Here is a 15,269-nt window from a genome sequence, read left to right as displayed (position 1 = left end):
CACAGAATTGACCTTGTTCTTTACACTGAGCTCCTATAAATATGGGACTCCAGTCTCACTGAATGGCAAGCACAGCAAAAGAAGGATAACTAGATTACATTCCCTCTTTTTGGAAGAGTAACACAGAGATAGGAATAAGGCCAGAGATTTAGATGTTATAAAACTCAGACTGAACTGAAAGAGCCTTGATTTTTGCACTATCTTGGGGTGTGAAAGTGATGAGGTGCTTTTTGCACATTAGCAGGCAGCCTAAAGAGCAGAAGAAGAGCCCTGCTGGATCAGACAAAAGGTATTCCAGCATTCTCTTCACACAGTGGGCCCACCAGCTGCCACAGAATCCCACAAGCAAGACAGAAGTGTCATACCACCTTCCAGCTCAGGTTTCCCAGCAACTGCTGTATGTAAAGTGCCTCAGCCATGAGAGGGGGCATATAGCTATTGGTAGCCTTTCCCCTCCATGAATTTGCCCAATATCTTAAAAGCAGGCTACTGCTACACCCTGCAGAAGTGAATTCCATAGTGCAGCGATGCACTGTGTTAAAGAAGTACTTTTAGCTGTCCTGGATCTTCCTCCGTTCACTTCATGAGATGACTCTTGGTTTCAGTAGTATAGGAGAAAGAGAAAACGTTTTCCTAATCAGTATCTCCATACCATAATTCTGCATGACCCTATCATGTCTCCCTTTGCTTGCCTTTTTTGTAAGCTAAACAATCTCAGCTGTTGTAATCTTTCGTCACAAGGGAATTACACCAAATCCTTGATCATTTGACTTTTAGGAGCCAGAGATAAGCAGAAAACTAACAGTTGTAGCAGTCTTTGAGTCAGTGACTTGAAGCTACTCTGTTCTTTTATACTCCCCCCTTAAAAAAAAACAAAACAGGGTTTATTGCTGTGGAAAAGTGGTAGCAGTCATCTTAATTTCTGCCCATAGTGTATTTGAAGAGGTATGCCATGTCATGGCATAATGCCAGTTACAGTGTGTTGTGAGGAAGAAAAGAGGGGTGTTTGAACTGCTGCATAGTAAGACAGTACAAACAGCCATGTTTCCTCCCACCCCACTACCCACACACACGCACACACTGCAACATCAAAAGGATGCATAGCAATTCTTCTCAGATGAGAATGATTGTAGATTATGGGAGTGGGGGATATCATTGTCAGCACTTTTCCATGGGACTTTTTATGTGAAAAAGTGTATATAAACAAAGGGAAGGTGCTGCCTGTGATTCACAGCTAAAACTGCAAGGCCCCAACCCTGAAAATAAACTGGATGTCTTGAGGACATTTTCACCTACTTGGTTCACAGACTCAGACACTTTTCACTTTCCCAACCACTCTACCAATGTGCTAAAAATATCCAAAACCCTAACACAGAGCCTGCTGTCTTTCAGAGCAGTTTGGTTGTGCAGATACAGAGTAAAGAGTATCTGTTCCTTAAGGAAAGAGACATTTGTATGATTCATAGATCCATGGAAGTCAGATTGTCAAGTTATACAGCCATTGGATCATAAAACGTGTAACAACTGGCTTTCTATCTAGAGGTCATGATGTTTGCAACACCACCTGTTCTCTGGGGCAACCTTGCAACAGTGCTGCACGGTCCAATTACCATCTCCTTAATTCAGGATTCCTATCAAACCTTTCATTTACACTGACCAGCTTGGTCAAACTTGTCATCTTGGCAACAGGTCAACATTATATTGCAATGCGATTTGGCAGATACTAAATCAGGTGCAGAATTGTTATTAGATGGGGATGATTGCCCACTGATGTCAAGACCCACCTCTTGAGCCTGGAGGGTTTCTTTGTGCTTGGAGAAGGATGGCGTTCTCTGCCTTCCAGCATGGGGAAAAGGTACTCAGGAGAAGCAGCCTTCATCTCAGTATTGGCAAAGCGACTTGGCTTGTGTACTTCCCAGTGTGGGCCAGATCACCTCTGCCTGCATCCTGGTTCTTATCTCTGATTTGAGATCAGAGATGACAGCTGGAATGCACTCTGGGAGCTTTTTCCAGTGCACTGGGCGCCATGGAGGTACCCCAGGAGTCCTCATGGGCCAGATTGGAGTGAACAGTGGGCCAGATTAAGTCCACAGTCCAAAGGCTCTGCATGTCTGTTTTAACTACAGATCTGTATATAACACAAGGCTTGTACTTAGTGAGCTACTTGGACCCAAATTGATTTAGGCTTTATAGCTGAACAAGCAACACCAATATTTATTTGGGTGAGCCAACATTGTACTTGTCAGTGTAATATCCTGCTTGCTTCCTGTTCCCACTATAAATCAACAGCAGTATTTTTCAAACGCTGAAGGTTTTGAACAATCTCCAAGGATAGCCCTACATGCAATGCATTATAATGATCAGTCTAAAAGGTTACCAAGGCTTGGTTGACAGTGACAGGTTTCCTCTAATAAACTGATATTTCGGATGCAGTTCTCAGGCTTGCATTTTTCCTGCCCTCATGAAATGGGCACAGATCAAACGAGAGACCTTCTGCATGCAAAACATGCTTTATCTATGGCTCCGTCTTATTTTGACAATGATCTAAGTATTCCTCCAGTATTAAAGCCAGTTAACAATAAGTCTAATTCTTTTGCCTTCTTTAAAGGCATTTTTTATTTCAAGTTCACATAGAATAGTATCACAGTGTTATCTACATTCAGGTATAGTTTATTGTCATTTTTATTAGCAAATGCATAATAGCAATTACTTGTTTTGCCTTCTCCTAGGTTATGGGACATTGAATGTGGGGCATGCCTGCGGGTTCTGGAAGGCCATGAGGAGCTGGTGAGATGCATTCGCTTTGATAGCAAGAGAATAGTCAGTGGAGCCTATGATGGGTGAGAATTTAGTGATGGAATGCAGATGCCTAGTATTTCTCTTTCTCTGTCATTATATACCCCCATCCCATACTTACTTCAGTCCTGAAGCTTTGCAGTTACTGCATATAACCCTTTCCATGATATGGCTCTCCTTTGCTTCCAGACATTTGATTTTCATTTTAAGGCAAGCTTGCCTTTGACCTACTTGTTCTGTGTCTTTCTGCTTACCCTCAGTTTTTGTGCCTATCAAACACTCACTTCCAAAATTGCTGATGAAATCCTAGTTCAACTTAATCTAGTGATGCAGTGCAGAACCAGCTGAAATCATGATGATAATCATTCTGAAATTATAGGTCCTTAACACCTGCTCTAAAATGATGGCACAATTTCATCTTATTCTGGGGATCAGTTTTGCATGGAAATATATTGCTATGGAGCAGTTCCAGTACACAAGCACCTCCTCTCTTGGCCTTCTCCCCAGAACTCAGAGATAGAGACTGGGTTCACATGACACAGCTGCAAATATGGGTGCACATGCACGCATCCTTTAGAAGAGACATTAAAAATAGCAATGCTTTACAAAGTTGTATTTTGGCATGTATACTTTGTGTGTGCAGACAAGTGTCCATGCAAAATTGCAGCTTTGTTGCCCACACTGAGAGCTTTTTTCAGGGTTGTTTTTTTTAAAGATGGGGGATTGGAAAAGCCCCCTTTGCAGCAGAGACCTTGGGTTCATTAGGGGGTGTTTGTGTGGTCTTCTGTGGCTCCCACTTTTCCAAGTGTGGATAACACAGGCAGACTTAAAAGAATAAGCCATGGCCAGTACCTTGCTACAGCTCAGGGGACATCTCATTACTCCTACTGTTACAGGATAAGGCAGGAGGACGGAGGAAGGAACATGGGAGCATGATGAACACAAGCCATGCTAGGTCTAACTGTCAGTAAAGGAAATTTTAACCAGAGTACGTCCTTACATTTCCACAGGGGCTGAGCATGTTGTGTGAAACCAGGCTGAGTCTCATTAGATGAGAAGGATTCTCCTTTCTAGAGTACCATTCATGCATCAAGCATGCAGGTGTTTGCTTCTGGATCAGAGAGAGAAGGGAAAGAGGGGAGGAGGAGACAGAGGGCTGCAGCATGAGGCAGTAATAGATTGACAGTGTTTTGGGAATGAAGCTGCCTAACCACAACACACCCAAGAAGCTGTGCAAGATGTCCTTATGTCATTTTTTAAAATTACGTTACTATACCCACCAATAACCAAAGCTTTCAGGGCAGTTCACAACAATTAAAACCATAAAATATAACATGATGAAATACAATAGAAAAGTTTAAAGTTATAGTATAATACTAAAATAAAAACCAAAATAAAATCTAGCAGCAGTACAAAGATTTGAAATGCAGTACCATATTTAAAGCAATCGAAACTGAGAGACTGAAACACCTGAGAAATAAGATCTTCACCTGGCATCAAAAGAGCATGCTAGAGGCACCAGGTGTACCTGAATGGGAAGCTCATTCAACAATTAGAGTTCCCCTGGGGTTGTATTGAATATAACTTCTGAAGCCTCCCATATTGTTAGAGGCTCTGCATGTGACTGAGAACACCGGCTATGCAGGGCACTTGATCATGTGGAGCACAGCCCTGCACTGGATTCAGAGTTGTGCAGGCCCCATGTTACCAATGAGGTCCATTCCTGAGAAAATGCAAATCCATCTTTAAGTTGAATTTGTATGCCAGTCGAATCACATACAGCCAGAGTTCCATATTCCCCTGGGGTTGGGGCACCAGGCAGTTGTGAAAGTGGAAAAAAACGCAAATATCTCAAACCCGCCCACCCCCATCCTTGTCCAAACTCACCAGTAACCCCCTTGGCAGCAAGAAAATGCCAGAGAGATTTCCCTCTTCGGATGGACAGGGCAGGAGGGCCTGCTTTGGAGGTCTCCCCCTCTACCCTTTTGCTGCTTCTCTCTCTACGGTGCTGGCAATTTTTGCAGTAATTTCTAAAAATTAATAGGCTTTATGGCAGTTTGATTGTAAGTACGGGTTGTTTGCAGTTCAGGCATTCATAACTCAGGGACTGCCTGTACACAGTGATGGCAGTGGTAACTGTGGAAGTGGAGATAAGCATGCAGCCCTGCCACCCCCATCACCATGTTCTCCCTGGACAGACTAATGTCAAGTTGATACGTTTTCTCAGTGCACTGGTCCCTATACATGTGTATACTGACCCTTATTATTTCCACTGTTGTACCTTTGGGTTGGGTTAAATCAGAATGCCTGCATTATTACACTCCTACTAACAGACAGCCATCCTTCCCTTTCTCTGCCCTCATTAGTTTGAAGCAAGGAGAAGGACTCAGAAGATAGCTTACTGGGGAATCATTTGTCTCAAGTAGGCTGAGAGATAGTGACTTAATTTATGCCTGAACATTTTCTTGATGGCAGATGACACAAGAGTAATCAGAGTGGAATGAAGACACATGAGGTTGCTAGGGGGCCTTTCGGAATGCCTGCAGAGTAATAGATTAAGGAGGGAAGCTTTCTAGCAGCTCACCTGCCTGCTTAATGCACGAATCCAGTTAACGCTACTGTCTTCTACTCTGGCTTTCTTCACCAACAGGAACTGACTAGCTCTGGTGCATCGAGGATCAGACATCAACATTTTTCAGGTCAAGCAGGGGCTTAATCACTTCCTCAGATTTTTCATTATCTGTCCTCAGCCCATTTGCTGCCAAGATGCCAGTTTTAATTGATAGCATCTCTTTGATTTTGCTTGACGTCTATGTTACCAGTGTACTCTTTACCTTCTTTAAGAGCACCCAGTTCAATGCCAGAGGTTTTGTCTGAGGGTGTTACTCCCTGTGAACTATTGGATTCATCACCTAAGTTTTAGATTCTGAGCTGTGTTTAATGGCTCCTTTAAAATAATCTTGTCTAGTGCTGATGCTTTCCCTTTAACACTGGTTTTTTATTCTCTTTTGTGCCTCAGGAAGATTAAAGTCTGGGATTTGGTGGCTGCTCTCGACCCACGTGCTCCTGCTGGAACCCTCTGTCTGCGCACTCTTGTGGTAAGAGCTTTTAATTGATGGGGAGCAGGAGATGAGTTATTCCAGTATTCGTATGTGATGAAATCTGATCTGTTTTGGCCAATTACACCATGGCATGCCCCTCCTCAGTCACTCCATCAAATCCATTCAAGGTTAGACCTAAAGGTGGGTCCCACTACTACGTAGGGCACAATTTGCTTTTTCTGCAAGGAAGACAAAATGCTGCTTTGCTTGATATTTTTTAAATAGAAGTGCCATACACAAAAAGAGAGCGGTCATAACATTGCACTGCTTGGATGAGTCTAGAATACATCACCAAATGTTTTAAAGGGATACCCAAAGTAGAGAAGCTGCAAAGTGCAAAGACAGTTAAAGGGGCAGCAGGTAATTGGCAAGAACTTCTGTACCAAAAAGAAGCTGTCTATTTTGGCTTGCTGTCTCCAGGATGGAAATGTCCCTGTGTGTCCATTGTTGTAGAGGTGCAGAGCACTTTTCTAAACCAGCCCTCCTGGTACAGGACAGCTCAGCAGCTACTGCCTGATAATCCTTAAGTACATCCTGTACTTCATCCCAGAAAACAGCACCCACTGAAGCAAGTGGCAGGGGAAAGAGGCATCTTGTTTTGCCTTTCTGATCCTAGAAGTCCAAATCTGAGAAACACAGAATACACTAGGCATTAAGGAAGCACTAGGGGAGTCGGCGTCCATTGCCCCGAATGACCTCATTCACACTTCAGCTGAGAATCAGTTGCGAGGCCTGCTGCTCATGGCTAAGCCACCAGTGTAAACAACCCTAAGATGGCACTGCCTCATTAAAGTTGTCTCATAGACATATCCAAGGAAGGGTGAATGAGGTCATTCAGGGGCAAAGGTCTTTACATACCTCTCCTATGGAAGTAGTTTATTGGTTAAATGGAAGGGCTTTCTGTTTGAGAGATGGCTTAGATAAGCAGATGAGTTATGTAAAGAGAAGTTGAGGGTATTCAAGGAAAGGTTGGACAATCACATGTGTAGATTCTAAGATGATAGCAAATATGGGAGTTGGCTTAGTTATTTGTGGTGCTTCTAAGGGATGCAAAGAAATTGAAGGTTTGGGGACTTTTTAGCAGTTGTTAAACATACGGAGTGAAAGAGGATGTATGGGGTGATCTGTGTATTACAAGAACAGTAGACATGCCCTTGGAAGCATGGGAAGGGGGGAAGGGAATGCAGATGTCCCACTTCCTGACCATTACAAGGGCATCTCACATTTCTGAAGCTTCTGAAGATAATCCCAACACATTTTCCAGCATTCTCTTTCAATATGCATGGGATGAACATTTGATGTTTTGGTTTTTAAATAAAAACTTTTAGATTCTTTAACAAACCATTAAAGGTCAAAGCAAGAGGGTGGATGATGTGCTGTGTTGTGACAGCAACCACCCAGATGGTGTCAGGAGGTTTAAGGAAGAACCACTGGAAGAAAAGTGCAGCAGACAAAAATAACCAGGTCATGGGCCACTGGACAGGCCATTTATTAATAATGTCAGAACTACTTTTCAAAAACATATGGATTGAGTGACTTTTCTAAGCTGTGAATACAGAATAAATACAAAATATATTTACTTGCTTAAATCTCCAGCAACTCTAGGGAAAATACAAATGAATAAATTTGGCTTCTCTCTTTCCCTTATCTAGGAGCACTCTGGTAGAGTTTTCCGTCTCCAATTTGATGAATTTCAAATTGTCAGTAGCTCGCATGATGACACCATCCTTATCTGGGACTTCCTGAATGATCCAGCTACCCAAGCAGAATCTAACCGCTCCCCCTCCAGAACATATACTTACATCTCCAGATAAATAGCACTAGACTGTACCTCACACTTGCACAGGTAAAAATAAAGGGACCCTTGGGGGTATCAGGTAGATTCCATAGTGGAGAGGCAAGAACCATAATGGCTAAGTGGCTTACAGTATTTGCAGGAGTGCAGATTCTTTCTGATTCAGTAACTGAGTGCATTCCTTGACAGTTGGCCCCAAATGAGGCTAAAGGGCCACTCAGCACCAATTCTGCCATCCATCTAGTTTTGCATCTGTGAGGCTAACTGACCTTTCCACGTGGGGGAATGATTCACCAAGGCAAGCTTAGGGAGAATGCAGGAATTTGGATCTGTACAACACTTAAATTCATTTTCTGTTCGCTAAAGCAGGAGCCATTCTGGTGTGCCTTCTCTGTATCTGACTTGTAAATGGCATAGGAAATACTTCGTTTTAGGGTTTATTTTAAGTCACAGCTCTCCAGTTGGTTGGCTCGGAGATGACTGAAGAATCATTCCTGGGCTTTAGCTTACTGACAGCCAAAAAGAGAATCCGTATTTAGAACAGATGAGGAATGTCCTGAAGTAAATCAACAAGTCTGCTGCAGAGTCTTAGAGAATGACGACTTACTGGCATATAAAAGGTTGGAATAAGATTGTGCCATTTGCGGTTCTCACAGGTCTCATGCAGCACATCTCTGATCTGTATACAGAGCACACGTAGTTGCTGATCTCTGCACATATATTTACATGTAATGGAAAATGCATGTGTCCTTGTAGGGTTTTCTGCGTTCTGAGTATTGTCTTCTCCTGCAAAGGGCATTCATTCATCTAGAAGAATATGTGGCAGATGCTGTAAGACTGACATTGCTCCTGCTTGATTTACAAACATTAGAAATAAGGAATCTGAGGATCTGGAGTAAATGTGAGGAGGGGGTTCATTCAAGCAGTTATGCATACATGTGCTGCTTCTTACACTGAAAGAAGGCCTAGCATATTCAGTGCGGCTTGCATTGGAGAGTGCTCCTGGAGTTCTGCCTGCACTGTTATAAATATAGTAAAGTCTTTTAATTTGGCAGAGTCTTTTAATGTATATATCCACCAGAAATGCTAATATGAAACTTTGAAAATGTTATGAATAAAAATGAAAATATATAAAATGCTAATGGAAGTTAAAAAATGTGAGCCAACAAGTATTTATATAAGGAGGGGGAAGCAGGAGAAAGTAATATAAAGTAAGTATACAACTCAAGTATCTAAACAAAAGCAAACAGAAATAGAGGCGAATGGAATCCAATAAATCAGTTATCCACTAGTGAGCAGTTCCCTCTTCTTCTGTCTTTTCCAGATTGCAGGGGAGGGTCTTTTGTTTTGTTGTTTTCATTATTTATTCTTTCTGAGGTTGCTCTAGTCTCTTTCCTATCTTGAATCTTTATCTCAGAAACACCACATTCTTATAACTCAGAATGTCCTATGGAGATCAGGATTGTACTCCAGGCGTAGATTGTATAGCGTTGCACACAGATATCACTTGTTCGTCAGTTCACAAAGCCATATGTGCATTTCCTCACCATGCGTGCAGTTGCATGTATGATGTGTGCCTAGATGAAATAGAATTTCTAGTGCATGTATAAAGTTCACTTGCAGACAGATTCTTACAGTTATCTGAACATGTGTGCAATATGAATTTATGTTCATTATAATGTGTGAACAGACCTTTTTAACTGGAACAAGGAAAGGCAATTTGCACTTGAAGAGAATAACCCAGGAAATTGAGCTTGTGAAGGTGCAGTCCTTCAGTTGAGACAGTACTGGCAGATTTGTGACATTTTACTTTAATGTTAGAGCTCCTTCCACTTTCATCCAGTCTGGCAAGTGTGGAGGGATTTTCTAGTGAGTACACTAAAAATAGCAGGTATTAGCCAAAATGGGAGTGGAGGATAGTGTTTCAAAGTTGTTCAGAGGATGGGAAATCCTGCAAAGAATGTGGAGATGGACAACTGCTTCCACTCTAGCCGAAGGGCATATTAAAATTTGCCTAGATAAATCCACTTTGAGTGTCTAGAACTCATAGTTGCCTCTTGCTAGTTTACTAAGTTCTGTTTGCAAAGATAGAGCTGACTGATTATTTTTTTCTTTTTCTTGTCATTTTCTCCAGGACTCATTTAAGCTGCGATATTTAAATTATCTGCCAATGCCGGGGCAAAAGAATTATCCACATTAACAGTTATTACTGAAGAGAGATTCACAGACACACTTCTGGAACCAAGTTGGCATGTGGTTGATCTCAGACAAGGTCTTCTCAGCACAGCTGACTGCTCAAGTGCTGCTATATCAAAAGATTGCTTTTATCGTTCATGAATAACTGATGTATACACCTCCCTTCTTCCCACACTCATTTCCTCTCTTGGCTGATTGCAGACATCCTTAAAATATGTTTAACATGTTACCAGAATGTCATGTTTTACTCTTAAGTCGAAAGAGTAACCATCTGGGAGAATCACCTTTTGATGTGTTGGTAGGAGGGGAACAGTAGGCTGATGCCTCTACCTTTCAGGACTTCCCTCTAGTGTTGGAAGGACCTTGGACTTTAGAGAAGAGCCAAATTAATGCCAAATGAAGGCCCTGGGGGCCAGAAGCCTGTTAAGTGGTCTTGATGGAAATCTAAGCAATTTCAGCTAAGCCCTTTGCAGTTACTCAACTGTATGAAATGTTGGACTGGCAGATGCCAGTAAGTGGAAATTTAAGCTTTTTTCTGCCAAAGTCTAATGTTGTTTAAGAGTATGTGGGAGGGTGTATTGGTGCTGATGTCGAGTTTATTGGTTCATGGGCCACATTTCATCATCAAAAGGATGTACCAAGAACAGATCTCAGTGTTCTCCTGGTTTCCTTCATTTTTGGCGCATTCCTTATTCCAAGCAAGAGCTTGACTTCAGAATTAGTAGAGCATCCCAGTTGGACTCCATCAGCAGAGATTGATTTAGTCATTCCAGTTTTCCAGCTAACCTGATTGTATCATTGTTCAGGAGCTGACATTGGTGCATTGGAAGGGAACTACTAAAGTAATGGGAAGCTATGTTAACTCTACTGTTCAGCCTACAACTGTAGGACCAATTTGTTGGGGATGGGAGAATGGCAGAAAAGAAAAGCAGTGGGTTTTATCTAGGAGTACAGAAGTAAACCTTTCATGGTACTAATTAGCTGACAACACATTAGGAAACTATACATAATTGCCATCGCTAATGGGAATATCAGAAACCTCTGTCTCCTAGCATGGAAAGCTTAAGAGGAGGCTGGCAAAGGTTTGTTTTAAGTTAGCATGTAGGAAACAAATGTTTCATTTTCTGCTGCTAGGTAAGCAAGTTCCCTTCATGGCCTGTTTCCTCATTTTCTTGGGAGTATCAGTTGCCCAAGGAATCATCCATGATAACGTTTAGCATTTGCCACAGCAGGTCTTGTTGGCCAGAAGTTGATGGGAGCTGGGAAATTTGGGCAGCTGGTCCTGTCCACATGGCTCTCAACAGTGGTTCAGAGAGATGTCTCTGCCACATGGGTTTCAGCCTACATATAATCCAGGCCTTTATTAGCACCAAAGGCATGGTCAGAGACAACTGTTCTCTGGTGCCATGGAGAAGTCATGCCGATCTGATCTTTTTGTGTATGCTTCTTGAACAAAGACCCTTCATAAATCAGAAAGTTTTGCCTTGCCTAGTTTGTCCAGCAAGAGAAAAAGAGGCAGTTTATCACATACTACTTCTTAATCATGTTGCCCTTAACATTGTTTAGCCACTGTGCCCTTGGGTCTCGTGCCTACTATTCTCTTAGGTCCCAAAGTTTGTGGCATTGCTTGTATATAAGACTGTTGATCTGCAAAAGCTGGAGCATCAACAGGTTTCTCTTCTTTCCCTTGTTTTCAGGTAAAGCTGTAAGATCCATGTTTTCTCTCCTGAATGGGGGGGGGGGTGTTTGTTTGGCAGTGGCTCTGTCAAACACATGGGATTTTGTCAAACTCTTGCTGAGTTCTGAAAAGTTGGAGATCAGATGAAAATGATGGATAGAACCCTTCCTTGACAGTCATGGTCCTCCTCTTTCTTGCTGCTGCTCCCAAAGTACTGGTTTGTTTGTTTTCTAAACAAACATTTTACTGGACAATTAATCACAATGTGTAAATCATAACCTTAAGGGGAAAATAGTGAGATATTCCTGTACACCATTTCAAAAGAAGTTAAAATGGCATCTTTCTGCTGAATAAAGATCTACCATGTGATGGCATGGAAAAAGGATACTGGAAAAGGGTGACCTCCTCCATCAACTTCTAGCCCACTCAAGTTGTATGATCGCAAAGGGAATGGTGTTTTTACTGCCTTTGGTCTACTGTATCTCCAGCCATTAACTGTTTGGCAGTGTTGGTGTTCCATAGAAGAGGAAGCTTTGAAATCTTCTACATTGTCATCTCTGTATGTTACCTGTATAATGGATTGACTGGATAGGTAATTCTCAAATGGATCTGAAGTAAAAGCTGGAAGGAGAATTTTAATCATACTAATACTTCTGAAAAGAGGGTTGAGTTCTACAGCAACTTGCTGTAGAATGAAATGCTAACTTTGAATTGATGGTCTCAAAAAACCTTTCACTCCTTGAAGGGGAGAGCTCTGCAGGCAGGTACTCAGGAGGAAAAGCAGCACACAACTGGCTCTTAGCCATAGGAGAAATCCTTTCTATAAAAATGTACATATCTAGTCCTAGGACAGTTGATTCCTTCAAAATATCTGAGTTCAATATAGGCAGACAAGTATGTAGCATAGGACCTCGCCCTCTCCCCCCATAATGTTGAGTCACTGTCACTGTTCCTGACTAAACACTGGGACAAGCTAAACGTTTTGATGATTATTTAAGGTGTTGTGCTTGTTTTTGAAATAAGGTGAGAGACATCTTGCGGCTACAGGAAAAAAAGAAATAGCCTACTACTTTGAATTCATGGAAGGAGAAGAAAGAGTTACTTATGTGTGTTTCCCTTCTCTAAGTTCATATGTATAAATCTGCCTATTTGAGCCCATGTGAGTAACACTTTTCCAAATGAGGTCAACTGGTCCTGTGGGCTTCCTTCCTTCCTTCCAGGTCCAGTTCAAAGATGCCTAGGAGTTATCAGTGTTACCAAGAGAAATGGTTGTTCATGTGTTTTCTGTTTTGCTGTGTGCAAGTAAAAAGATACGCTCTGCAGGAGGGTAGAAGAAAAATGCAATGGTTTCCAAAGGCTTATCTGGGTTGCATGCTTCCATTTACTCTGTCCTCCTGGAATTGGGCAGGGAGAACAGGAAAAACCTCAAGAGATGCAGGACTTTTCTGGGGTCCCTAAGTGACCTATAGGATGCATATTAACAATGCTCAGCAGTGCTGTGATTCATTCCCCTCCCCTTTAGTTAGTTCTCCTGAAACAGTAAATCTTCCAAATGATGGTCATTCCACCTCATATCGTACTTCTGGGTGAGTCTGTCCAACCGGGGATGAGTCCACAATGACCATGGAAGCACAATTTGCACTGTAGGCTACCTTGACACAAGCAGTCTTCACTTGGGTCTAAATGCTGCATGCTGGGAACTGCATGTTCCAGAAGCAAAATCCGTGTATTATAAGATGTGTTTGCTTTCTACTGATCTGTAACACAGCACCTGGAATAAAGCATGGGTGCAGCCCATCTTTTAGAAGGCTCCCCAGTGAAGTTGTGGTCCATCCGCTTTTCAGTCAAGAGAGTCCCTCTTTGCGGCTTCGCAGCATCTTTCTTCATGAATATAGTGACATGTTGCAGCAATTTAGTACATCTGCAGAATGCCATTGGGCTGTAGCTCAGTTGTACTCGGAGCCTCTTAAGGTGACAGGGAACATACCTAGATTTGTTACGAATTGTTAGTACTGTTTTAGTGACGCAAAGTATGCTCAGGAAGGGGTCCTTTAACAACGCCACACTAGCCCTAGCATTGGATCATAACCGTACATCCAACCCTCTTTGGAAACCATTACCTGACTCATGCCTCTAAAATGCCTGCAGACTCTCTGAGCTGAAGTCGTCTTTCCAAACGCAGAAATATTTGCCCTGGAGTACTGCACAGCTTTTCTGCAGAAAAATAAGTTGTCTGTTAATGCAGGTCTACCTATGTGCATAGAAAATTCAAAATTTAGTGTTCACAATAAATGATGGAAATCAGTAAATGTACCCAGTTTTGCTTAATTTGTATTAATTTGCATGCTTTGTTCTTGCACAATATTCAAACACTAGGCAAGGAGCGGTGGACCGGCGAGAGGCAAGGGATGGACATGAGTGCCTATATGAGCAAGAGCAAACTTGCAGGCATTGAATATGGGCTGCAGAAACTGAAGCTTTATTCTTTGACCAGAATATTTCACAGCGATTCCTGCATGTTTTCAAATGTATTTTCCTTATAATGTGAGTTTGAATCTTCTTGTGTTTTTTTTAAAGGGAAGCTGAGATTTCAGGAATCTAATGTGTGTACATCAATATCGTGCATGCAGAATTGGAGAGAACATGCCCTGCATGCTCTGGCAGATGCTTTATCAGAAAGGCGCAGGAACTTTTTAATAAAATACTTCTAAATGCCCCCATTTTTATTTTCTACATGCCACTTCATAATCCTACTTAGCTGCCTTTATTGGTTCATGAAGAGCTTTGATTTCTTTAGCTCTGTGAAACAAAATAAATGGTCACAATTTTTTACTTAATGAAATTAGGATTTTTGAGTAGGAAAAAAGAAAGTAGTTGTGGGTCCATACACTTGGGAAGGTTGCAAAAAAATATAATGGCAGACTTTATTATGTCTTTTCAAAAAAAAACAAAACAACAGCAATTTCCCCTTTCTGTTTTTGTATAGACAATGGAAAGGCATGCAACTTCAAAATCTTTCAAAGTAGAATTGGGTGTAAGGACAATTTATCCAATAGCTCGTTGTTCCTTTAAAAGTAAACACCCAGACCACTACACGCCTATTGCCGGAAGCTCAGAGAATTGTGGCCACACGTTAGAAAGCATATGATCTTACTTGTACCTCTACTCTCTCTGTTCTCTAGATTCTAATAAGTGGTTTGGAATTTTTGCCATTATGTTCTGGTGATGTGTAGCTACCGTACTAATGTTCATTTGAGCTAGGGTCGCAGTAACAAGTGTGTTTTTTAAAGACTATTTTAACTGTTCAGAAGATAAATATAAATATAAGATTAAGCTGTGAACATACAAAGTGTTTTTATTTCTTGGATTGTAATGGAAGGCTTGTTTCCCAGGCACTGTGGCAAAGAGTACTGCACTATTGTCTAGTTAAGTGTGTTGGCTGTCATTCATTTAAACTGGGACAGATTATTCATAAATTGGAATACTTTGTAAAGAGTTCCATTCATTACTGATGGGTTGCTGCTAGAGCACTGTAAATTATTGGAATGCATGACAGCAAATGCAGTGCTTTTCCAGAAAGGGAAAATGCTCTTTACCAAATGGATTGTACAAGATATTTCAGCGAAAAAAAATCATAATTTTGCTTAGGAATGCAAGTATTGAAATTAGCATAGATTCAAAGACAAGATCCGGCATGATTCAG

At 41.6% G+C, this 15,269-nt stretch overlaps 1 protein-coding gene across 10 annotated transcripts in view; it reads left to right on the top strand.

Annotated features, from left to right (window-relative positions):
• Positions 1-14,911, top strand: part of BTRC (beta-transducin repeat containing E3 ubiquitin protein ligase) — a 144,292-nt gene extending 129,381 nt beyond the window's left edge. For all 10 annotated transcript variants that reach the window (XM_044437238.1, XM_044437210.1, XM_044437279.1 and 7 more), the window contains 4 exons: positions 2,730-2,840; positions 5,816-5,894; positions 7,550-7,743; positions 9,827-14,911. In XM_044437238.1, coding sequence (XP_044293173.1) covers positions 2,730-2,840; positions 5,816-5,894; positions 7,550-7,711 — 352 coding nt within the window. In that variant the 3' untranslated portion in view covers positions 7,712-7,743; positions 9,827-14,911. The remainder of the gene's footprint in view (positions 1-2,729; positions 2,841-5,815; positions 5,895-7,549; positions 7,744-9,826) is intronic.
• The last annotated feature ends 358 nt before the right edge of the window (positions 14,912-15,269 follow it).

Source organism: Varanus komodoensis, unplaced genomic scaffold (genome assembly GCF_004798865.1).
Source record: "Varanus komodoensis strain SLA01 unplaced genomic scaffold, ASM479886v1 scaffold1, whole genome shotgun sequence".
Taxonomy (NCBI): Eukaryota; Metazoa; Chordata; class Lepidosauria; order Squamata; family Varanidae; genus Varanus; species Varanus komodoensis.
The sequence above is the reverse complement of the archived record's forward strand: the minus strand, read 5'-3'. Positions and strand labels throughout refer to the sequence as shown.